This window comes from Pygocentrus nattereri, chromosome 26, assembly GCF_015220715.1.
Source record: "Pygocentrus nattereri isolate fPygNat1 chromosome 26, fPygNat1.pri, whole genome shotgun sequence".
Lineage (NCBI taxonomy): Eukaryota > Metazoa > Chordata > Actinopteri > Characiformes > Serrasalmidae > Pygocentrus > Pygocentrus nattereri.
The window spans coordinates 3876281-3903543 of NC_051236.1; the positions used below are offsets into that span (position 1 = coordinate 3876281).

The 27263-nt window shown below is 40.5% G+C and overlaps 1 protein-coding gene across 3 annotated transcripts in view; it reads left to right on the plus strand.

Annotated features, from left to right (window-relative positions):
- The window catches only part of cntn4 (contactin 4), a 344140-nt gene that overhangs the window by 207861 nt on the left and 109016 nt on the right, over window positions 1-27263 (plus strand). For all 3 annotated transcript variants that reach the window (XM_037535160.1, XM_017711697.2, XM_017711698.2), the window contains exons 6-8: window positions 12108-12311; window positions 15579-15681; window positions 18188-18372. In XM_037535160.1, the coding sequence (XP_037391057.1) occupies window positions 12108-12311; window positions 15579-15681; window positions 18188-18372 (492 nt within the window). The remainder of the gene's footprint in view (window positions 1-12107; window positions 12312-15578; window positions 15682-18187; window positions 18373-27263) is intronic.

The window sequence follows — 27263 nt, forward strand, 5'->3', positions numbered from 1 at the left end:
TACAGAGAAAACAGAATACATGGGGAAAGGGAGGAGAAATAATAAGAATGCCCAATTACCAAAGCTCCAAAATATAACTGAAAATAATAGAATTTATTGATGAACGTCCATTCTCTGTTGCCAAATATGTTGGATTTTATGCCATTGTCCTGAATTTCTTTGAATTATTTTTTTAATTGAACCCTCAACCTCCACATTGCCAGATTACAACCAGGTTACTGGCTGAGTCATAATATGAATGTGGAAATATGTACTCAAGACTGTGCAGCGAGCAGTGTGTGTCCACAACTCCTACCGCTCCGCTCTAATCACTCTGTCCTGGCCCTCTAGCCCTGAGGTGGCCTAGCAGATTGCCGGGACATTATCTAGTACATCACTAGCTGTGATCTTTTTGTGGTTCACGCAGTATAGATATAATCTTCCTCAGATTAAAGCTGACATTCTGCATTTGAACCTCACTTATTGTTTAATTTCAAGTACAATGTGCTTAAGGAGACATGAAATATATAAAGCAACAAAAACTGTCATTGCCCAATCACAGTGACTGTATTTATGGCTTTGACCTAAATATGACTGGACAGAAGCAGCTAATTACAGAAAAAAGTGATGAGATGATTAAGCCTGTGTCCAATTTGGTGGTTTGGTAGTAGCATAATCACTAATCATGCAGTCCGCTGTAATTACAGGAGCTGCAAAGCACCAGGAAAGGAAAGGAAAGGAAAGAAAAGAGAAAAGTAACATGAGCAACGAAACGCTCTCTATCCTCTATCTCTCTGTGTCTCTCAGGTCTGTGTGCCTCTAAATTGTTCTGTTAGCCTTTGTGTTTACCTCCATGCTTCAGACCCTGCCAGAATCACAGGAGGGAAAATCCTGCTCCGCTTTCTTTCAACACTGTGATAGGACCCCAGTCTGCGGCTATGGATTGCACAGTGATAAATGACCGGCCGATTGGAGAGAGCTAAGGCAGGAGTCCTCAAAGACTGCTTTCTGTAATTAGCGGCGTGCTAATGAGCAAATGGGCTTGATTGGGCTCGGAGGGGGAGATGCTACATGTCTGTCAGTTAAACAGGCTGTCAAGCTGATCAGGGAACTGCTGATTAGAACATTATAGAGTTTTTTAAAATAGATTTGTTACCGAAGGCTCCGAGGCTGTTTATCGTGTCTCGAGCTGGTGAAGTCTAAAGGCTGATTAGCTTTAACGTGAGGCAGCACTGTGGCTTTAGAGGACAACTTGACAGCTACTTCACAAAGAAATTCGTTTTTGCCAGCTAATGCCAAAGTAAAGTCTCGGCAGTTCAGCAAACTTCTAAATGAAAAGGCAGGTGTCTCACAGGAACCGGGCCACACCTCCTGAGCAGAGCGTCTACCTGCTGCTCTTGATGCCTCAGGTGTTAATTGCGTGAATGGTGATCAGCTGGATGCAGGAAAAGCGGTGAGCGGCTTCTCAAATTTACCAGTGGAAGCACAAGATAGTGTGGGGATTTCTGCCAGGTGCCATCCTGAATTTCATTAACTTTCACCTGGTTCCACTGAGAATTGAGCCTGGCATTCCACCAATAGACAAATATTTGTAAACATGTGGACAGTGCTTCAGTGTGGATCTCAAGAGTGTGGTATTCTTATTAGGCATGTAGGTGTCATTATGCACTTAATTGATTAGAACATGCTGAATGGTACCTCTAAAAGCCGCTTAGAAACGGTTCTAAGTTAACCCTGGCAAACATAATGTCTCTGGTGTTTATGTTTGTAGGGAGCCCTGCTGGTGACATCACTTATAAATAACAACAATGCATGGCCACACTGTACTAATGTGGGAGAACAAGATCCTAATGCGTGGCCATGACATAGCCTCAGTGTATATTTAGGTTTTTCCATTCCCAAATCATGAGGCAAAATATTCAGCAACGGCATGAAATAAATTAAAAAATTTTATGTTTTTAATTTTATTTTTTGTAAAAGCTCCTCACATTAACAGAACGTGTGTTTTATGACCTACGCATATGCCTACAATTTACAGCTGAAAGCCAAAAATCTTTGTGTTATTTTCTAAAAGTGATGTTTCCAGAGCAGATCACTGAAGAGACGCCGTCTGTTTATAGTTTAGAGCCCAGATTTGGGGAAATACGGGTCGACTTTCAGTAGAAAAACAAAGTTCAGCTTCTTTTATTATAAGGGTTTAAAATGACATCACCGTCTATTAGACTGGAGAGAAGAGCTACAGCCTCACACGACACCCAGCTTCTGAATGGAGTTTATGGAATATGAACGTTATGAAGAACATGACCGAGTGCGGTTTGGAGCCACCGGTGGTCTCAAGGTGTTTAAGAGGTTAATAAAGCATTGGAACAAGAGGATTATGTCGTGGTAAGACTCAGTAAGCTGTGGGAACAAGATTGTGCCTTATTAAGATGTGGTCAAGGCTTAAGTATCTCATTCCCACATCTAAGTTGTGGTCACTCATTAGTATCTTGTATCTTGTGGCCACACAACTTTTATAGCAGGGCTCAATTTTAACCTATACTTTAAATTTTTCTTGTATTTTACACTTATTTCTCCCAAAGTCCGTGTTTAGAATATTTATGTTTGTTTTTGTACCAAAAAGAAAAAAAAAAAAAAAAATATATATATATATATATATATATATATATATATATATAAACTGCTGTAACTTAAATTGGCTGATATATGTTATGTAACTGTGTCTGTTTTACTGGCATTGCAAAAATACTGAATTAAAAACAGGCTGTTTATGCATCTTTATGGACAGTATAGACTGAGGAGTGGCCATTTTTAAACTAACAGTGTTTACATATTACGTCAAACTCAAAACAAAAAAAAAAGGAAAATTCAGTTGTTTTGGGATGAGCCCTTTAAAATCTAGGGATAGGGAATGGGATCAGCTTGGTGTATGGAATCACTGTCATGCCCATATTAGAACCTCTAATCTGGTCTAAGCTGGGAAAAATAAATGCCGTACAAACTGTCAACGTCACTCACTGTCATCAGCAAGCATGTTCCAAGTTCAGTACGCTTAGTCCTGCGTCCATCTGCACCCTGACAGTACCAGACTGGATTCTCTGTGTTACAAGGTTATTAAAAAGACGAAATATGAATAAAGTCACGTACATTCTACAAGCTAAAACTCCCGCGCTTTGAAATAACACCTACTATTAAACATCAACACTATTAGCTGCTTAAACTGCTAAAGCCTCTTAGCCACCACACTGGACAGTTAGCTGGTTTTGGTGTGGTTGCCAGTTCTATGATGTCAATTCAGTGCAGAGCAGTGTTAACTCACATGTACAGTCATGTGCAAAAGTTTGTGTGCCCCAGTCAAATGGCGTTTTTTCAGTACACAAGCACTTGTTGCTGAATTTAACGTAAAATGTAAAATGTGTCCTGTATAAAAGTTATGGGACATTTTATACTTTAGGCTGATTTTCTAAAATATGTTTCTCACCAAATAAGTACAAGATGTGCGCTAAAATTTACATATTTAAATTTACTCCCTGTAGTGATTGTTGCTTATTTTCACCTAGAAAATCGACAAAACATACAATTTGACCAAGGGCATGCAATATTTCATAACCTCATAATTCGGAGGATCTGGCAACATTCAGAGGAAAAATGTTTGTACGGCAAAACGGATCAGATTTGGATCGTTTTTGTTTACCACGGGATGCATCTTTTTTCCTGTACACCCTGAATTCCTAATATGGGCGTGACGTCAACCACTGATTGATGACACAACTTCAGAGGTCTATTCAAGCTTTCTGTGCGTCACAGTGTTTTCTCTCAGTATATATAAAGCTCTCTGCTGCCTTTGCTGATGCACTGTGCACACATTTACAGTGCAATTCAGGTCATACTGGACGCGTTTATTATTGATTTGTTTCATCAGAGAAACAACAAATGGCATTTTTTCTTTGCTCAAAATGGTACACTTCTGGAGAAAAAGGTTTTATATGGGAACAAAAAAGGTTCTTTGACTTATAGCAATGCTTAAACCTTGTTTGCTGCAATTTAGAACCATTTGTTCAAAAGTTTTCTTTAAGGCACCAAGGACAACAGGTACACAATAATAATGCAAAACCATTTATACCACTGACCATAAGGTTTTAATCCAGAGTCTTGAATGCTGGGTCGGCCTCTTAGGCACAGTTTTAGAATGGTTTAAATCATACTGAGGTAATAAGCAGTTCATGGTTTCAGTGGGAAATTGTTCAAAAAAAAGATTTGGCATTTCGCATGGAGTCCCTCAAGGTTCAGTCTTAGGGCCTTTGCTTTTCTCTTTGTACATGCTACCTCTAGGGGATGTAATCTAAATGTTCATAGATATGATACATTTCTATTCCTTCTGAAGATCAAGACTCTGTAGACCGACGAACCAGCTGTGTGTCAGATATTTCTCAGTGGATGTTGCAAAGTTTTCAATGATTAAATCATGAAGAACTGAATATACTGATCGCTGGTATGAAAACTCAGAGGAAGCTGCTTTTTGAGAAACTTCTTCTGGCTTCATAAACCAAACCTGAGCTCTGTTTCATCCCGCATGTAAACACAAAACATGATAAATCCATCCATCCATCCATCCATCCATCCATCCATCAATTTCCTAAGCTGCTTCTCCGTCAGGGTCGCGGGGGGGTGCTGGAGCCTATCCCAGCAGTCTTCAGGCGGAAGGCAGGATACACCCTGGACAGGTCGCCAGTCCATCGCAGGGCAGACAGACAGACAGACATACACAATCACACCTAGGGCAATGTAGCACGTCCAATTGGCCTGACTGCATGTCTTTGGACTGTGGGAGGAAACCGGAGAACCTGGAGGAAACCCACGCAGACACAGGGAGAACATGCAAACTCCACACAGAGAGGACCCCAGTCACCCGGTCGGGGAATTGAACCCAGCCCCTCCTTGCTGTGAGGCGACAGCACTACCCACCACGCCACCGTGCCACCCAACATGATAAATTATGTTTCTAAATGAGCTTTCTTGTATTTGAGAAATATCCCTGAAGTTCAGCCTTTTGTCAGAGTGACTCAGAGAAACATGTTCCTGCACTTGTTACAGCAGAGTTGATCACTGTAATGATCTTCTTACTGACCTTCCTAAGGAAACGGTACATCCTTTACAGCAAAAATGCAGCAGCATCCTAACGAAAACAAATCAGAGGGATCACATCGCTTAAATGACCTTAAGGCCCCGCTTCCACCACAGAGTGTCTGTCTGTTTATGATCTTAGATCTGCAGATACTGAACTTCTGCAAAAACTGTAAAAAAACAGAAAATGTGGAGAGACTCGTTTGGTTACTCTGCTTCTAAACGACGGAGCTCAGTTCACCTTTTATTCGACAGTCGAACTCGGAGCTCACTTTTAATAAACATCTAAAAACATATCTCTTTAACTTAGCATTAATTATTATTATTTAACCATGCATTTAAGCATTTAAGTTATTTTACTGTTGACACGTGCTCCTTTATAAAGTTGTTTATGCCACAAATAAAGTAAAACGATTTGGCTTTTTGGCTTTAGATGAAATAAATGCCACAACAGCATTAAGAGATCATGTGATGAAGGCATTTGAGTGGATCACCAACCAGAAACATCCCTTATTTCGACTCAGGCTTCAGGGAAAGTTGGCGATGTTCTTTTCATCCGACTGTAAATTGTAGTCCTCGGGGGAAATGTCAGTCATTTTCTAAGCATTGTGTTCACACAGCTTGCGTGCATAGCGTGTTACTAGTCTGCCAGCGAGTCTGAATTTCTGGGACGTGAAAATAGAGCGGTGGCTGGCGAGGTCACGGCTCTGGCCTGGACGTGAACGCAGCAATCTGAGCTGCGGAAAGTGGCCTCAGGATTCACTCAGCCGCATTAAGAATATCCGAGGGATCTGTTTGTTCCTCTGCATATTTCCTGTTTTTTGTTACGCCGGCGTTGCATTATCATTCTGTGCTCAGCTTAAATTCCTGCGCGGAGCTTTATAGACAGCAAACACCTTCAAAGAGTAGCGGACTGTGTTGTTGTGTCTTCCTGAGAGTCTCTGTGGGACTGCTGCCTCCTCTTTTTATTCTTTAAAGGTCTGCAGGGAAAAGAAGGATGGAAATACAGGAGAGATGATACTATATGGGCGTGCAGGCTGCCACCAGAGGGACACTTGCGTGGAGAACCCATTTTAGGGAAGCTTTCATAAGGGCTTAGTTCAAAACAACAGTGAGAGAGCACTTTTTCACCCACGAGTCTTTTTTTTTAAAGAGTAAACGCAGCTTTCCTTTTCACACAGATCTGCTGATCATTATTTCTCTGGAACGTTTGTGTGCATGAGGTGTAAACCACTGGATTTGTGTTACTCAAATGCACCCAGGGCTGGTTTTTGGAGGTTTCAGCAAAAAATAATACCATATTTCCATTAGGGTGTGTACTAAATGCCTGGAAATGGAAAGTAAATTTAATATATTATTAGTGTTTAATATCTTTCAGTTTGACTTGTATGCAATAGATTCCTGTTTGTCAGACATATTATGATAATGAATTCTTAAAGGACTTTATGTTTAAGTTGAAAATTATATTGTAGATATAACTGACCTCCATATGCTCCTCCCACAAATGCATTCTTTCATAGATACCGCTGCCAGGTTATACAAGCTTTACAGAACAGTGGTGGAAATTCCATTTTATCTAATGGGAAACTGTAGAAATGGTCAAAATAAGTAAATATAGAGTGCAAAGTTTCACTTTTGTATGCATATGAAAGGTCACATTGAGAGCCTTCATATGCACTTAATAATCTGATAACTGCAGTAAACCAGATTTTGTCAGTAATCTGATCAACGCGTGAACATGCTCTTAAGTAATCAGATATGGGGAAACTACAGGTCTTCATGAGTCAGGCAGTAATCAGGTTTCTGCTTTATATACCTGAAAATATGGACTACACTATATTATATTCAAATCATTGAATTCAGGTGTTCCAGTCACTTCCATGGCCACAGGTGTATAAAGCCGAGCCCCTAGGCCTGCAGACTGCTTCTACAGACATTAGTGAAAGAATGGGTCGCTCTCAGGAGCTCAGTGAATTCCAGCGTGGTACCGTGATCAGACGCCACCTGTGCAGCAAGTCCAGTCGTGAAATTTCCTCACTACTAAATATTCCACAGTCCACTGTCAGTGGGATTATAACAAAGTGGAAGCGATTGGGAACGGCAGCAACTCAGCCACGAAGTGGTCGGCCACGTAAAATGACAGAGCAGTCAGCGGATGCTGAGGGGCATAGTGCGCAGAGGTCACCAACTTTCTGCAGAGTCAATCAGACCTCCAAACTTCATGTGGCCTTCAGATCAGCTCAAGAACAGCGTAGAGAGCTTCATGGAATGAGTTTCCATGGCTGAGCAGCTGCATCCAAGCCTTACATCACCAAGCGCAATGCAAAGCATCAAATGCAGTGGTGTAAAGCTCCGCCACTGGACTCTAGAGACGTTCTCTGGAGTGACCAATCACGCTTCTCCATCTGGCAATCCGATGGACGAGTCTGGGTTTGGCAGAGACTATGAGCCAGGCCTTCTTGTCCAACATCAGTGTCTGACCTCACAAATACGCTTCTGGAAGAACGGTCAAAAATTCCCATAAACACACTCCTAACCCTTTTGGAAAACCTTCCCAGAAGAGGCAAAGGGTGGGCCAACATCATATTAAACCCTATGGATTAAGAATGGAATGTCGCTCAAATTCATATACGTATGAAGACAGATGAACAAATACTTTTGGCAATACAGTGTACATCATCTAGAAGATGAAGAATATTTCAAACCTTTTGTCAAGCATATATTTTCAGTGTCTCTCCAAAAGTCTTTGGCTGCGTCTCGCGGCAACGCTGCTCGCTTATTCCCAGTGCCACAGTCTGTTTTCACACGTGCTCAGACTGAGAAATCCGAAAGAAATCAGAGTAAGAGTTTACAGCCCTGAGAAATCTGACTACTGCGGCAAAATCCAGCCTCTTTATCGGATTTCTTAATCAGAATGTGCTGTTTACATGACTATTTGAAAAATCAGATAACTGCAGAAATCCGATTATGATTGGATTATTGAGTGCAGGTAAACGCACTCATTGTTAGGCCTGTTAAATTTTATTTTTCCATCTCTTCATATCTAGAACTTGTTAGACATTTCGGTGTAATTTAGTCAGACTGACTTGAAACTCGCCATCATGTTACTCAAAACATGTATCTAGTACTTTCGAGTTCATACCTCAAACTTATCCAGTTAATACATATATTTCATTGGCCACACACACAAACATATTCTCTAAGCCGCTTCCCCCTCAGGGTCGCGGGGGGTGCTGGAGCCTATCCCAGCGGTCATTGGGCGGAAAGCAGGATACACCCTGGACAGGTCGCCAGTCCATTGCAGGGACTTATTGGCCATTTCAAAATAAATTAATTAGACTGACTTGAACCTCACCCTTACGCAAAACACTCATCTAGTATTCTGGAGTCTAGTACTTTAGAGTCTGTACCTCAAATGTATCCAGTTAATATCTAGAATTTATTGGCATTTCAGTATAATTTAGTGTGGAACTCTTTACTCTTTTCTAGTTAATATCTAGAACTTATTTGGCATTAGTGTCATTTATTTAGACTCACTTGAAACTCACTGTAATGTCACCCAAATTATTTATCTAGTACTTTGGACTTTCCACTGCACACACATCCAGTTAATATCTAGAACGTGTTTTACTTTTCAGTGTATTTTATTTAGAATGCTTTGAAATTCACCATTATGTTAACCAAAACGTGTATCTAGTATTTTGTAGTTTGTGCCTCACATTTATCCAGTTAATATCTAGAACTTGTCAGACATTTCAGTTGGAGTGACTTGAAATTCACCATAATATGTTCTAGTACTTTGGAGTTTGTACCTCACCTGTATCCAGTTAAAAGCCAGAACTTACTGCAAAAGAAAGCCTTCAAGGTTATGAGTGCAAGTTTGTTGTGTTAAATTGGGATTTTTGCCAGTGTTCTCTGAAACTCTGGCCTCTCAACTGTTTGAATGGACTCAAACAAATTAAGTGAAGCCTATTAAGTTTCATTTTTCCATCTCGCTCTGTTTACCTCTTCATTTCTATCAAAACCACTGCAGTTTCGTAATTCTGAACTGAATTTGTACTCGAGCTCCAGTGACTCAGACTCAACTTCAGCCACGGCGACTGGAGAATCTGCTCAGACTTCGTGGTGACTCAGTTAGAGGCGCAATCCTGTCAGAGGAGAAGTGAGAAACAGGGATTCTGATGTAGCGTCTTTGTCATTCTGAATCAGGCGCTGATGTAAGGAGTGAAGGATTTTCATTTTCTCTGCTCCTGCCTGCAGAACCGAGACTGACGGCCATAGCAGGCAATTGGATCAGCAAAAAGCAAACCAATTGTAACTCCCAAAGGTCACATCTCTGACTGCGCTGCGTTCTGGTAGGGTGACCTTCGACTCTCGGATATGACATTAAGTGTATGCTGACATTTGTTGTAGGAGAGCAGCTACGGAGAGAGCCAACTCCAGGTCAACAAGAAGGAAATGTTAACTAGCATTTTACTCAGAGTGGACGCTGGGCTTGCTTCTGCTGGATAATGTTTATACATTGTTTTGACATTTTATGCAGAATATTGTGATATGACTCAAAGACCTTCTTAGGTATGATCTTACTTTCCCAGATTACAGATTGAACATACTCTTATCCTCTTGGCTGGTATTGATATGCGATGCGTGGGTTGATGGTCATGTGCATTATTCTCAATGTTATAAACAACACACCAGAATAATGGTTGGTTCACAATTTAAATTTGGGGACAAGAAAGTGTGATAAAAAAATCTTATTAAATAATGAACCGTAGTTATTTGTTTAAAGTCATTTCTCATCAAGAAATTTTTTATGAATATTCGATGACTCAAGCAGCAAGACATGGTCACTGCTTTTTGAATATGAGGTATTCTTAATATTGGTTTTGACTGGAAAGTCACCATCACATTAGCCAAAACATTTATCTAGTACTCTGGAGTTAATACTTCACACTTATCCAGGTCATACCTAGAAATGATTGGGCGTTTCAGTCTAATTTAGATAGACTCATTTAAAACTCACCGTTATGTTACCCAAAACATCTCTTTGGAGTTCGTAGCTTATTCTTTTCCAGTTAATATCTAGAACTTATTTGGCATTAGTGTAATTTATTTAGACGGACTTGAAACTCACTGTAATGTTACCCAAATTATTTATCTAGTACTTTGGACTTTCCACTGCATACATATCCAGTTAATATCTAGAACTTATTTGGCATTAGTGTATTTATTTAGTCTCACTTGAGACTCACTGTAATGTTACCCAAATTATTTATCTAGTACTTTGGACTTTCCACTGCATACATATCCAGTTAATATCTAGAACTTATTTGGCATTAGTATAATTTATTTAGACTGACTTGAAACTCACTATCATGTTACCCAAAACATTTATCTAGTACTTTGCAGTTTGTGCCTCACACTTATCTAGTTAATATCTAGAACTTGTTTTACTTTTCAGTGTATTTTATTTAGACTCACTTGAAACTCACTGTAATGTTACCCAAATTATTTATCTAGTACTTTGGACTTTCCACTGCATACATAACCAGTTAATATCTAGAACTTATTTGGCATTAGTGTAATTTATTTAGACTGACTTGAAACTCACTATCATGTTACCCAAAACATTTATCTAGTACTTTGCAGTTTGTGCCTCACACTTATCTAGTTAATATCTAGAACTTGTTTTACTTTTCAGTGTATTTTATTTAGACTCACTTGAAACTCACTATCATGTTACCCAAAACATTTATCTAGTACTTTGGACTTTCCACTGCATACATATCCAGTTAATATCTAGAACTTCTTTTACTTTTCAGTGTATTTTATTTAGACTGACTTGAAACTCACTATCATGTTAACCCAAACATTTATCTGGTACTTTGGAGTTTGTACCTCACACTTACCCAGTTAATATCTAGAACATGTTGGGCATTTCACTATAATTTAGTTAGACTAACTTAAAACTCACCATTATGTTACCCAAAACATCTCTTTGGAGTCCGTACCTTACACTTGTCCAGTAAATATCTAGAACCTATTTGGCATTAGAGCAGTGTGCACTCTCAGCACTTTCACAGCACTGTAACAAACACATTTCATATAAAAAGTCCACAGAATAAACACTAAAAGCATAAATCAGGAGTATTTACCATGTTGCCTATCAAAATTGAAGTGGTTTCAGTTCAAAATATGAAAGTAACCGTTGCCCAAATCATCAGGGAGGTAAATCAACTTGTCCTAAAACGCCAAAAAATAAATAAAAAGCCAAAAATCAAAACAGATCAAACTAGAATGTCACATTATGCACAAGAACTGATTCTACTGTAGTATTAAGTAGCTGACAGGCATGTTTTACCTAACTGGTGTTAAGCTACTCTGGTCTGAGGGGCGCTCTCTGCCAATGTCAGTATGATTCCGATATCGTCATGCATGCCCTGCTGGAATATAGTGTTTATGGATTGTTGCTCCTTCTCTTTCCTGTATGCCCTTTTTCAATAGTGTCCTTGTTGTTCTGTATTATGATTGCATATTTTTTACTGTTCCAGCACCTCTCTTGAGGGAAAAAAATACAAAATCCTTGTCCTTTTGGTAAAAAATCATCCTTTTGTACCATTTTAAGCACTGCTCATGTAGTCGTGCTGTCCTCTTGACTGGAGGCCAAATAATCGCAGGACACTGCTTATCCTTTTCTGTCATTAATTCTCACCCTCCAAGCCCCACAACCCTGCGCAACCTGATTAATTTTCACCCTAGCATGTAGCCCCAATGCTAATTTAGCAACTCTGGGGAAAGCAGAAGATTCATGAGCGCCGCTGACTCCTGCCATTTAGATTCAGTGGAGAGGAGAAATGTCACGACACACTCTGCTCATGTTCATGCAAAGTTTCCAAGCTGCAGAATGACCTCTTTCTCTTTTATGATTCATGTTAAGTGCCACTTTTTGCCCCCCCCCCCCCTCCCCCCCCCCCTCCCCCCAACACCCTCTTTTCTCCCGACAGCATTGACGTTCAGCTGGATTTTTAACGAGTACCCGTCGTTCGTGAAGCAGGACGTGCGCAGGTTCGTGTCTCAGGAGACGGGGAACCTCTACATTGCCAAGGTGGAGCCGTCTGACGTGGGCAACTACACATGCGTCGTGACCAACACAGTCACGAAAACCCGCGTCCACGGCCCGCCCACTCCGCTCATACTGCGCACTGACGGTGAGGCTCACTCATGCGATGGACCTTACTTTTGTCCGTGTTCATGTTTTCAGAGTGACAGGCCTGGATATGTGAGTGACACATCATAATTCCTTTTTCTGGAAGTCATGGATCAAATCAATTAGAAACAAAAAAACAGAATTCAGTAAAGCAAATCAGGCTGCCCTGATTTTTTCCCACATTTCAAAGAACACAAATGATATCCAAAGGTTAATGAGCGGTTTCTTTGCGAATTTTAAGATGGCCTACCAGCACTTGTTTTGTTGCCTGTAGGCTGGCCTTATCAAAGGTCCTCAAACGGAAAGGTCATTTGTCCTGCGCTGATCTAATTGTGGGCTCTCCAAGCAGTGGATTTACAACGGAGATTAACCAAGTTCACCATGGGTTATAAAAACAAATGTTCAAATATCAGAACAGCCACGCAGAATCTAATTTGTCTGGTGTAATGCCATAAACTCTAATGAAAGTAGCTGGATTGAAGAGATACCAGACTTTATTCACTGCAAAAATCGCATCTTGTCAAGTAACGTTATTTAAATATTTAATATTTCTCCAGTTGAGCTCAATGTAAGCTTAATTGATGACTATTTACCGTATTTCTAAATATTATTGACTTGTTTTGAGCAACTACTTAAGTAATTGAGTAAAATGATCTCTATATTGGCAGATAATGGTGCTTGTTTTAAGAAATGTGTTTGAAACCAGCAAAATTATCTGCTGGTATAGTAAATATACTTGATAAAATGACCTAAAATAAGTAAATAATGTCTGGAAATAAGCTGGATAGATCTTATAATGAGTGCAGAACCATCTCAAAATGGGCAAAATTAGATGTAGTGACCTGATTTGAGATCATTTCACTTCACAAATGACCATTCTTTGCTGTGTTATAAGTTCAAGGGTGTAGTCTTCAAGCAGCCAGGTACTTGCATTGTATTGCTGGTGTAACCCTCAAAGTTGAGCGCAGTCCCAAGTAACTCCAAGTCTCTTGTTCAGAGGGGTGGAAAAATATAGTCGGGTTACAAGATTGAGGTAGAACTTCTCTTTTATTTCCCACCGAACGGCTATGGACAGTAGCAACAGCACCGCTAACACACCTTCTATCTCTCCATATGTGTCTCAAAGGGGTGAGAGTGTGTGTCCCTCTTAACTGGTCCCCCCCATTAAGTCAGTACATAGGGACTAAATATCAGAGTTGTAATATTAACTACTTAGGAATTGTTTTTAACAGATTCACAAGAATATGTATCATTTCACATTTTTAAAGCAAAAAAAAAAAAAAAACCTACATATTTTAAACTATAATTTTTAAACTATACAATGAACAATGAATAATAATGAATTAAAACGGTAAACAACTTCTTGCCCTCTAACACTAGTGTCCCAGTACAATCCAAAGGACCTGATCCGGGCATGTTTTCATTGATTATCGGTCATTTTAAGGCCGATCCGGTTCTGAACTTTTGTTTATGTGACATGAACAGATATTATTCACAACCTGCAGCAGTGAGGAACTTTTTCAGAAGATAATAAAGACATCTAAGCATCTGCAGTGGGGAACTATTTCACAAATGAAAACCTGTGATATTTGCAGCAGCTCCGTTTCAGGCTGTTAGGCTTCGAGTCTATTTTACCGCTGCCAGAACTCACTACCACCACATATTTTACTCACGACTGGCTGGAAATGAAAATATCGCGGAAGCGTTCTGCTTAACTGTACTCCGGAACTGAAACTGCCTTTTGCAGAAACATTCAAAGCTGAGAGAATCCGGCTTCTCATGCATGTTAGAGCAATATACCACCGTGTACACACAGTATCAAACTTGAAGTAGTTTGTCAATTTTGATTGAAGTTAGTATTAAACACACTACAAACCTAAATAAAAAAATTGTAGTGTTAATTAACATGTCTTACCTAAGTACCATAAGTCTATGATAACACATCGGTATCAGCTGACAACAGTTCACTTAACAGTTTAGGGCTGATGGACAAAAAAAAGTGATTTTCTATTTTTTTATTAACTCTTTTCTTTTAATAGCACAATTTCTATATGCTGTTATTACGTTCTAGTTAAAGAACCTGATCTCAAGAATCCAGATATTTTTGTTCAGTTTGTTAGAAACTACCTTTTTAACATGTCAGACATGTTTTATCATTTAATCTACTTAAACAAATCCAAAATAAGCTCTTACTGAAGCTTAAAGGAGTCCTCGTGCATCTTTTATACAGTGATAGGAAACACAGTAGCACACAGAAACCTCTAATCCTGCAAGCTTAAACTGTTCAAATGTTTTCTTTTTGTTTGTTTGTTTGTTTGCTTGTTTGTTTATTTTCATGTGCAACAGATTTATATGAGCCGCTTTCTTTCTTTCATGTTCACGTGGTTAAAGTATTTGGACAGATTGGGATCAGGACAACTAGCTCGGGACATCGTAGAATGAGTTTCATTTCATTTCTCTATGCAATTTTCTCTTCTTTGTATCTTTAGTATATATATTTGCACTATTTATACCCACAGACCTTAATCTGTGCCTTTAGTGTTCATTTCAGGACCTTCTTATAATTATATATATTTTTTATTATTCTGTTTTTCTACAATGAATGTTTCATTTTAATATAGAGTTTAGTGTTTTTTTTTAGTGTCTATTTAAATTCACACCTTTCCTGTTTACTATCTATTTAATGTTATTGCTACACCATGGGGCTCTGAGAGTAACATAATTTCGGTACACTGTATGTCCTGTACGTACGGTAGTATTGACTATAAAGCTGACTTGACTTGACTTGACCTTTTACCGGTTAACCAAATATAACCCCTTAATAAAAAACCCAATATAAGTGTTTTTCCAAGTAAATTTGGAGCATTTCTGTTGAAACCAATCGCCATTAAATTTTGACGCAATTTTAAGTGAAACGCAGGCAGAAAAGACTCAGTGGCTCTGCTCCGTTTAGTAGGATTGATAGGAGGGTCCAGTGTTACATGTAAAGAGATAAGAATCTCGTTATAGTCCCTCTCACACGGCACAGCGACTACACAGATAACATAAGCCCCACATAATCAGAGAGACAGACGGCACACAAGCCCCCTGTCCACGGGACCTCCAAACAGAGTGACCTTTGGAAGATCGTAAAGTGAAATGGATGACAAACATCAAACGCACAGCTGACAGCGTGATATGTTTCAGAAAAGTAATAAAACCATCAGACCTACATTTCGAGACGAACACACAGGGTGAGGTTTAATTCATTGAAAGCGTGTCTCCTCAGGTGTGATGGGGGAATATGAGCCAAAGATTGAAGTGCAGTTTCCAGAGGTGGTCCAGGTGGCGAAAGGGTCGACGGTGAAACTGGAGTGCTTTGCTTTGGGCAAGTAAGTGTATGAGAGAGATCCTGACGATTTCCTGCTTTAAAATGAATTAAATGCAGTCATTTTTTATGAGGTTGAACTGTTTTGTAGTTTTGAGAATTTAAGAATTTAAGCTTTATCTGCTCCACTTACTGTATAGCTGCACTCTGTAGTTCTACAGTTACAGACTGTAGTCCATCTGTTTCTCTGATACTCTGTTACCCTGTTCTTCAGTGGTCAGGACCCCCATGGACCCTCACAGAGCAGGTACTGTTTGGATGGTGGGTCATTCTCAGCACTGCAGTGATACTGATGTGGTGGTGGGGTCTTAGTGTGTGTTGTGCTGGTCTGAGTGGATCAGACACAGCAGTGCTGCTGGAGTTTTTAAACACTGTGTCCACTCACTGTCCACTCTATTAGACACTCCTACCTTGTCGGTCCACCTTGTAGATGTAAAGTCAGAGACGACAGCTCATCTGCTGCTGCACAGTTTATGTTGGTCATCCTCTAGTCCTTCATCAGTGGTCACAGGACGCTGCATATTATTGGTCGATGGACTATTCTCAGTCCAGCAGCGACAGGTGCTTAAAAACTCTGTCTGATCCACTCGTACCAGCACAACACACACTAACACTCCACCACCACGTCAGTGTCACTGCATTGCTGAGAATGATCCACCACCCCAAATAGTACCTGCTCTGTGAGGGTCCATGAGGGTCCTGACCACTGAAGAACAGGGTAACAGAGTATCAGAGAAACAGATGGACTACAGTCTGTAACTGTAGAACTACAGAGAGCAGCTATACAGTAAGTGGAGCTGATAAAGTGGACAGTGAGCGTAGAAACAAGGAGGTGGTCAGAATGTTACGTCTGATCGGTGTATATACACTGAAGGAGTGCCTGTCATATACAGTATATCATATATGCAGTGAATGAGTGTATATATCATATACATCATATGTACAGTCAGGGGTTCAGCTCCTCTCGCTCTCCTTCATACAGGTCAGGGATTTTTCTGACAGTAGAGTTATGCGTTAACAGCGTTATATAATAATTAAATTATTAATTACATAGAGAGAAACACATGACTTTTATATTCCCTTTAGCTTCCCTACAGTCACTGCACGTTTGACTTTTTCGACTCTTTCCTAAAAACAATAACTGTTCAAATCATAATAAAATGATTCTATTTAAAGCTCCTCTTCATGTACAAACTCAAACATGAAATGGATCACAAGCTTAACCTGCCAGTAAAGTGTTAAAGTACCCATTCAGTAATATAACGCATTCTTCTGCAGCGTGTGTTACGGTATAGTTCGTTAAGGTCTTATATTACATTGAGTAGCAAAAGAATATGATACATATTAAGAAAGAATGACGTCGTACCATGATGAACTAACCCGCTCCTTCGTGTTATGTCATGTCTTATTTCTTTATTACATTATTTTGACATGAAAAATGAAAATTATAACTACTCCTTATTTAAAAAACACTTCCAGAGCTTTATTTAACAGTTATTGCACTTTTTATATTAGGACAATCTGTAATTGCACTAAGCATATTTGCACCAACAATTGCTGTTTTTTCTGCATATTTATCTTTTACATATCGCTGTTGTCAGGCGAAAACCTCGTTTCTCCAGTTGTGACTTTTTTCCGTTTTTGGCTTAATTTGAAAGTACGTTACCCTTTACGTTGTGTATAAATTTTATGATGAATGGACTAAAAAAATGACCCAGAATGACTTGGAAAACTTCTGGTTCCTCTGACTAACTTTAAAAGTAAAGTAGGCTTTTTCCTTCTCCTGTAAAGTTACTATTTTGGAGATGAAAGTTTTTTCCGACAACATTTTTTTTTTCCGACAACCACCTCACTGTACGCTCTCCACTGACTCCACTGACTCTGTATGAATGTAAATTATATTATACTTGCATATTTACATTTTTTACCACTGTATACCTTCCTTCAGCATTTTTTATGTATATAATACTATATTATGCACTTCTGCGTAGATGCTAACTGCATTTCATTGCCTCTGAAGCTGCACTCTGCACAGTCACAATAAAGTTGAATCTAATCTAATCTTATTTGTACATAAAACACTAATTAGCCTGAATTTTTCAGCATACTTAAAAACTAAATGTAGGTTAAAACTACCTTAAAAATGAGCTATTTAAATACTGTAGTAGGCCATCTTCATTCCCAGCAGTCTGAATGAACAATTTTAACAAAATCCCATCAATAGTGATTAATGTGGCTGAAAATGAGTTTTCAAAAATGTTTGCTTGATTTAGTGTGTTATTAATTTATTCTATGGTATTATTACATTCTTCACATCACATGGTATTTTAGAATATAATAAGCTATATAAAATATAAAAGCATACTACACCATGTACAAAATCATTATGACGTTATTGGATGAGTTTTATTACGTTATTAGCAGTATTACGTTACGATGCTTTATAACACTTGTGTTATGACATAATGCATGGCATTAGCCTAACGTGGCGTTTCTCGCTCCTCGCTCAGCCCGGCTCCTTCCATAACCTGGCGGCGGGTGGACGGCGTGCCCTTCGCTCGTAAGGTGGACATGAGGAAGGCCAGCGGCGTCCTGGAGATCCCGTATTTCCAGCAGGAGGACGCGGGCACGTACGAGTGCATCGCTGAAAACTCGAAAGGACGGAACTCTGTGCAGGGAAAGCTCTCTTTCTACGGTACGTACAGCACGTCACATGAATATTTGACCGTGAAGAGCCACATATGTCACTTTGGCTCAGACTGGAAGGCGTGATGCGCAAGACTCTCCTGCTCGAGCCCCAACGTCAGGAAATCTACTCAAGACAACAGGAGGAGGGACGCGGCGTTTTAACAGCGCATCACAATGATTAAACCTTCTCTGCTCTGAAGCTGTAATATTTTTATCCAGATTAAAGAGGATGAGGAGGCGACCTTGCTCTTGATCTTGTGCACACGTGTGTTTGTGTGCGTGTGCTCTTGCAGATGGCACCATGATTGACATTCAAGTTGACTCCAGATCAAAGCTGTTAAGTGTGCTATAGTTAGAGTGCCAGCAGCCCAGCGTCTGGATCAAACGCAGCACCTGAACTTGGTTATCGAGGAACATGACTGATCGTTCTTTTTCGTGGAATTCTTAGAAGTTTGCTTGTGTTTTCATTTAGGATTATTCCTCCCTTTCAATCATTTCAAAGCGTAGACCAGGGGTCACAACCCAAACCTTAAGAAGAACCATTTTGACCTTTCAACTAAAATCAAACCAGCTTGGGAGCCTCAACTTTTTACGTCCGTTTTACCATCTTGGCTGTAAATTTAGGTTTATGGCATTCAGGAGACACTCTTATCCACAGTTTGATCATTGTACACAGGAAGGCCAAGGTGGTGTTCGGAGTCTTGCCCAAGGACTCTTATTGGTGTAGTGTAGGGTGCTTGAACCCCAGTCTACAGCGTAGAAGGCAGAGGTGTTAACCACCACACTATACCAACCAATGTGTCCCAGTATGTGCTGATGTACTAGTACTATGTACTCTGCTCTAAGCTTTCGCTCAACTATAGCTGCTTTTCTCGCATCTCTAGCAGGAAACTTTTCCGCAAAAAAGTAAAATGTCTCTCAGCATTATGAGGTTCAAGTCACTTGTCATTCACCAGCTTTTTAATGTTCCACCTTAAATGGTGCCTGAGGTGCCAAAATCGAACTGCTGCACCATTTAAGGTGGAACAGGAAAATTAGAACAAGAAGCTGGCGAATGAGAATCTGACTTTTTAGTGTTTGACAGTTTCTCACTGCAGGTTAAATGTATCAGGAAACCAGCTGGAGTGATTATAAACGCAAGTAAGTCCATTAGGCTCCAACTTATTGATGTTTGTCTTAAATCTCTCTGTTTACCTTTTCATAGCTACTAACTAGATGAGATTGAGGTTGTCTGTGTTGCTATGGTGACCAGCAGTCTTGCACACCAACCTTCAGGGTTAAAGGGTGAAGCAGCAGTTCTACATTAACTCCAGCGTTTAAGCCCATTTACTGTTAAACTGTGTTGAAGGATCAGCAGAGCTTTATTTTACTGTAGAGGAGGATTATTTTATTATTACCTACTGATCTGATTCAGCTGTGGAGCCACAACAGGACGGTAAACGAGCCGCATGTGGCTCAACGTGTTCCCGACTCCTGGCAGGAACCTTAAAGAAAACACATTCTTTAACCCGTTAACAGTGAAAAAGGTTCTTAAAGCGCAGACCTGTTCTCACCTTCGTGCTCTGGAGTGTGTGTAGATTCTGTTCTCACCTGAGAACAAACCCCAGATAAGAAAGCACTGGTGAGTCGCAGTCTTCGTGAAAACTGTGTGGATTTTATGTAGAAATTTCTTCTTAAGAATGGTTAATCAATGAGGAACAATGGTTCTATATAGAACCATAAACACTCAAAGAACCATTTGCATGCTTAAATGGTTTTTTGCATGGTAGGTTCTTCAAATTGATGAGGAATATGCTGTATGTGGTTCTTATAGAGCCTTTTTGAAAAGGGTTCTACCTAGCACCAAAAGGGTTCTACTATTGTTACAAGCTTGTAACATAGGAATAGAACCTTTTTTGGTGCTATGTAGAACCATCTATAACACACTTTCCATCAATCTGAAGAACCATTTCACCATACAAAAATGTTAAGAATGCAAATTGTTCTTTGAGTGTGTTTGGTTCTCAACAGAACAACTAACTTTACTAAAGAACCCTTGAAGAACCATTTTTTTCAGTGTACAGTGAAGAGTAGAACTATAGTTTGATATATGATATTAAAGTCACAGTTTAAAAAGGTCTGTTGTGGCACTAATAGCGGTGAATGTGAAAGTATCGATAGAATAATAGAAGAACCCTTTTGGTGCTATATAGAACCATCTACAGCACATTTTAATTCAATCTGAAGAACCAGAAGAACGCTTTTTGGTGCTATATAGAACCATCTACAACACATTTTCCTTCACTCTGAAGAACCAGAAGAACCCTTATTGGTGCTATATAGAACTATCTACACCACATTTTCCTTCAATCTGAAGAACCAGAAGAACCCTTATTGGTGCTATATAGAACCATCTACAACACATTTTCCTTCAATCTGAAGAACCATTTTACCAAACAATATTTACCTCATAACAGTAGAAGAACCCTTATTGGTGCTATGTAGAACCATCTACAACATACTTTCCTTCACTCTGAAGAACCACTTTACCAAACAATCTTTACCTCATAACAATAGAAGAACCCTTTTGGTGCTATATAGAACCATCTACAACATACGTTCCTTCAACCAGAAGAACCAGAAGAACGCTTTTTGGTGCTATATAGAACCATCTACACCACATTTCCCTTCAATCTGAAGAACCATTTTACCAAACACACTTTACCTCGTAACAGTAGAAGAATCCTTTTGGTGCTTTGTGGAACCATCTACAACATACTTTCCTTCAATCTGAAGAACCATTTTACCAAACAATCTTTACCTCGTAACAATAGAAGAACCCTTTTTGGTACTATATAGAACCATCTATAACACATTTACCTTCAATCTGAAGAACCAGAAGAACGCTTTTTGGTACTATATAGAACCATCTATAACACATTTACCTTCAATCTGATGAACCAGAAGAACGCTTTTTGGTGCTATATAGAACCATCTACAACACATTTTCCTTCACTCTGAAGAACCATTTTACCAAACAATCTTTACCTCGTAACAATAGAAGAACCCTTTTGGTGCTATGTAGAACCATCTACAACACACGTTCCTTCAATCTGAAGAACCAGAAGAACCCTTATTGGTGCTATATAGAACCATCTACAACACACGTTCCTTCAATCTGAAGAACCAGAAGAACCCTTATTGGTACTATATAGAACCATCTACAACACATTTTCCTTCACTCTGAAGAACCATTTTACCAAACAATCTTTACCTCGTAACAATAGAAGAACCCTTTTTTGGTACTATATAGAACCATCTACAACACACGTTCCTTCAATCTGAAGAACCAGAAGAACCCTTTTAGGTGCTATATAGAACCATCTACAACACACGTTCCTTCAATCTGAAGAACGAGAAGAACCCTTTTAGGTGCCATATAGAACCATCGATAACACGCTGTCCATCAATCTGAAGAACCCTTTCACCATACAAAAAAATGTTAAGCATGCAAATTGTTCCTTGAGTGTGTTTGGTTCTCAGTAGAACGGCCTTCTTTCCTAACGAACCCTTGAAGAACCCTTTTTCTCTGTACAGTAAGGAGTAGAACTAAAGCTTCCAGTGATCTGTGATCTCATACGGTGACAGTTTGAAGGGGTCTGTTTTCAGCACTAACAGTGGTGAACGTGAAAGTGGAACCAGATTAAGGTGTGAAAACAGCCCCGAGTGTTGAGACTAACAGCTGAGCAGCGCGCCTGCGGGTTAGTGGGTTAAAAATGTCAAAACATGCTTTGCGCCAAAAAAAAATATGTTTGTCATTTAAATAAATAATCGAGGAATTCATGAAATATTCAGAATATTAAGTGTCTGTTTGGAGTCTCTGTTTGGTAAGCAGTGAAATGTCAAGCCGGGAGGGATTTAGCGCTGCAGCGAGTGGAAAACAGCTTGACGATCAGCAGTGGCTCACACGGCGGCATCAAGCGGCGTCCGTTTCAATAGAGGGCGGTTCCGAGCAGTGAAAACGGGGCTTGCATCACCCGCATGTGCCCATCTATGGATGAGTAGCTAGCAGGCGTATGAAGGGAAGCATATTTAATATGGACTTTCAAATGAAGGGTTCACGACCTTTTTTCCCTCCACCGCCGTACTGGCTCCGCCGCATTGTTCATATGAGACAGCTCCCCTATTAAGTAAGTACCTGTAGGCAACGGAGCACTGGGATTTATCCTTCCCTTATGGGAGCGCTCGCCAGCGCTGGCGTTCGCATTAGCTCGGCTGCTGCTCCCGCTGATGCCCAATGGCCCATTTACAGGAATAGCCTGTGCCGAGCCGAATGCTTTATTAGCCTGTTTTGTCTCGTTGTTTATATTCTCTACGACACGAAACACGAGGCGACGAGTTCCTCGAAAAAGCCGGCGACAGAAGCCGCGTTAATTGATCGGCCTAACGTGCATTAGCAGTGATTCATAGCCGCCCTGGCCTGGAGAAGACTGAGGCGGCTCTGTCGGGGGCGGCGAACCCGGCCTGCTTTTTTTTTTTTAGAAAGGTTGGGTTATGATTGTTCTTCTTGGTTCCCCTTCGTCGTCTGCAGCTCTCTCGCCAATCGGTTTCCCTTCCCTCCCTCCTCCGCCCCTCTCTGCCCCCTCTCTGCCCCCTGTCCTCTCCTCTCCAGGCCTGTAAGTCAGCCGTGGGTCGTCCGGTGGATGTAATTCATTCTGCACGCTAAACAATTTGCCATTATTTACAAGGCACCTTCGAGCACCAGCGGCCTGTAAATAACGGACACTGTGGCCGACGCCTCGCTGGCCAGCGGCTACTGTTTCAGCAGGATTGGGCTGCGGGTCGACCCCTACACCCTCTCCCTCTCTCTCTCTCCGCCTCTCTCACTTTTCCTCTTTCTCTCAGCGTCCCACCGTCCCTGCTTCTCTGTCTCTTTTCCCATCTTTTGTTTCTCTTCTATTTTCTCTCTCTCTCTCTGTTTATTGCTTTCCCTCTCTCTCTCTCTCTCTCTCTCTCTCTCTCTCTCTCTCTCTCTCTCTCCCCCTTCTTTTTTGTCCTCTCTCTTCTCTCTCGTCTGTCCTCGCTGTGTCCCATTCTCAAACTATTGCTGCCTCTTTATTGCTCTCTCTCTCTTTCTCTCCTTCTCCTTCTTTTCCTCCTCCTTCTCGGTTCCTCTCTCATTCTCTATTGCTTCCTCTATCTCCCTCCCTCTCTTTTCTCTATCCCATCTGTCTCTCTCTCTCTCTCTCTCTCCCCCATTCTCACACTATTGCTACTCTCTCTCTCTCTATTGTTTTCTGTCTCCATCTTTTTGCCTTTCTTTTTCCATCTCATTGCTTTCCTTTTCTCTGTTTCTTTCTTCCTCGTTCCTCTTCTCTCTCTCATTCTCTCTCTCACTTTCTTTGTATGGTATCGCTTTCTGTCTTTTTCTCTCTAACTGCTTCCCTTTTATGTCTTTCATGCTCTTTCTTTTCTCTCTCTCCTTTGTTGACTACCTCTATTTCTCTCGCTCATTTGCTCACTCTATTGCTGCCTCTACATTGCTCTCTCTCTTTCTCTGTGTCTTTCTGTCTTTCTTTCTCTCTCTCACTGCTTCCCTTTTCTCTTTCTCTCCTTCTCCCTCTTTTCATCCTCTCCCCTCCCCCCCCCCCCTCTCTCTCTCGCACCCTCGCTCTCTTTTTCTCTCACTCATTTTCACTCTCTCTATTACTGCCTCTATATCGCTCTCTTTCTTTCTCTCTGTCTTTCTGTCTTTCTTTTTCTCTCTCACTGCTTCCCTTTTCTCTCTTTCTCTCCTTCTCCCTCTTTTCATCCTCTCCCTCTCTCTCTCTCTCTCTCGCACCCTCGCTCTTTTTTTCTCTCACTCATTTTCACTCTCTCTATTACTGCCTCTATATCGCTCTCTCTCTCTTTCTCTCCGTCTTTCTGTCTTTCTTTTTCTCTCTCACTGCTTCCCTTTTCTCCTTTTCTCTCCCTCTCCCTCTTTTACTTCCCTCCCTCCCTCTCTCAGCCAGGTGATAAAAATCTGTAATCTTATTTTGAAGTCCTGTGGAATTAGGCCTGCAAGACATTCGTCAGCAGAGCCGGGGAATGTGCCGATCGATAAGTGTATCTCATGTTTATCACTTCCACCGGCGGTAGGGAGGAGGAGGGAGACACACTCGGCCTGGCTTTGAGCTACGCAGCGCCGCCGCTTCTCTCCTCTCTGCTAGCGTCGGCTTGATTAGCAGTCCTGCGCAGCTGTTTTTGTCCTGTTAAGCTTTTTTTTACCTGCCTGGTTCAAAACGACAGGAGCGACAACAGCCTTTTCATCTTATTCAAAGGCCACATAAAACGAGGGCTGTTAATTATCTGTTTTACCATATCTGTGATATTCTTCTCCAGCCACGCCGAGCGCTGGAGCTGGAAATGATTGAAAGGCGCCAGAAATGTTCACTCAGGATTGTGTCACAGTGGCATTTACACCAGTGACACTGCCGTATTAGGGCTGGACCAACACAGCATTGTACATCATATCATACTGCGTTGCTGTGCTGGAGCCAAAACATTAACATATTAAAGGGAAATTACACTGATTTTTCCAGCTGGGTTGATGTGAAATGATTGTAGAGATATCGGTCCTACTTTATATCAACTGTCTCTTATAACTGTGTAGTTACACATGAATAACATATGCTACAACACTGTAACTACTGAATACGTGGTCACTGTTACAGAGGGGTTGGAGCAGTACAGCTTATGTAATTACACACATGTATGTTTCTGATACACTACAGATTAAAAGTCTTTTCCAGCAGTTAAAGGATGTTTTACATAATTAGTGCAGAATAACACGTGTACATGTGGTAACAAGGTGACCTTGATTAATACCATTCTGTAATTACACTGTAACAACTACACAGGAACGTTCCTGTAGTGTTAAATTAGGTGGGCAGTTCCTGTGTAGTTGTTATGTAGGTACTGTGTAATAAAGGAGTGGTAATATAGACACTGCTTTGGGTTTAATGCAACACATTTAATTAATGTGATTAAGTTAAGATAAGAAGACATCTGCTGTGCTGTCTCATTAGATTACATTGAAAGCTGAAAAAAAATGAAGTCTGGTTACGGATGTAATTACATTTGTTATTACACTTGTGTAATTACATGAGGCAAAACTGATGTTAAAGCACGTGTAGTTACATAGGGGGCAGTCATGGGTTGGAGGTTAGGGATCCAGCCTCGTGACCGGAAGGTCGCCGGTTCGATCCCCAGAGCCGACAGCACATGACTGAGGTGCCCTTGAGCAAGACACCTAACCCCCAACTGCTCCCCGGGCGCTGCGGATTGGGCTGCCCACCGCTCCAGGCAAGTGTGCTCACTGCCCCCTAGTGTGTATGTGGTGTTAAATGCGGAGGTGGAATTTCCCCGTTGTGGGACTAATAAGGGTCACTTAAACTTAATCTTAATCTTAATAAGCTGTACTGCTGTAATCCATCTGTAATAGTGACTAAATCATTAGTAGTTTCCTTGTTGTTGCATATGTTGTTCACATGTAACTACACAGTTATTAGAGACACTTACTATAAAGTGGGACTGAGATGTCTGTACAGTGGTGGTGATGGGAACCAGGGGTCGCCGTGACTACAACACAAATACAGACATTTTATTTACCGTCCAAACCCACCAGAGAACCTGCGCGAGTCTCCTGAGTTTATATGGAATGATGATGGTTTGGGAATTATTTTGCCTGCTTGTTTCCCTCCACCGTGAATGGGCTCTCGGCCAAAACCTTCTCAAACCCATTAAAAACGGTCTCACACATCAGGCAGTGAATTCATTACCATTTCTTGTAGGGACTTTCTGTGAGGGCGCTTTTAGAGGGGGACGTCTGGTTCCTACCACTACCACTGTGAACAGTCCTGACTCTAAGTTTCTCTAGAAAAGAGCGTGTAAAAGCTCCACTCCACTTTCATTTGAGCACTGGCTTAATGATATTGTCATTGTCAATGTCAAATTTATTTAAAAAGCACATTTAAAAACAATGTCAGTTGGCCAAAGTGCTGTACAAAGTGCAATGATAATCTTGAATAATAGAAATAAAGTATAAAACAATAAAATCATGCAATAAATACAGACTAATGTAAAAAGAGTAATTAAAAACAAAATTAGACACACACGTAAAGGTAATACATGTAAATACTGATGGACTGATGGACTGATGGAAGTTTCTGGAACACAGCTTCTCCACTACAGATCACATCCAAATCCATATGAACTCTAATTGTTTCCACTGTTGATTATACACACCTGAATATATTAGAACTGCGTGGATGTAAAATTGACTTTTCAATGTTTAACTTATAAGTTGTCTGACCAGTGGTAGGATGGTCCCCCCTTTAGATGTGAGTCTTGGTCCTCCCGAGGTTTCTTCCTCCTCCAGCTCTGAGGGAGTTTTTCCTTGCCTCAGCGCTCACGGGGGTTCTGTATATTCTGTATATTCTGTATATTATGTTCAGTGTTTTGTCTGATTCTCTGTGCTGTGATTCCCATTTTTGTAAAGCTGCTTTGTGACAACAACAGTTGTAAAAAGCGCTATATAAATAAATTTGATTTGATTTGATTTGATAAATACTGTTACATTTGGGCCCTCTTTTTTCTCAGAGTTTAGGAAATCTGATATCTTGATTTACTATTATTACTATTATTATACTTTTTCCATGGTAATGTTTTGTCCTGAGTGTGGGCAGCTAGTGACAGGGTGGGTGGGTGAGGGTAGGAGGGTTTGGTAATTAATGGGAACAGTTGTACAAAATTAATGTGATCAATCTCTGCTCTGTATCCTTGCTAACCCAATAAATAGAGTGGTCAAAAACTCTCACTCTTTGTTTAACCCTTGGATGCATGAGCGACCAATACCTACACTCTTCCATGAGTGGG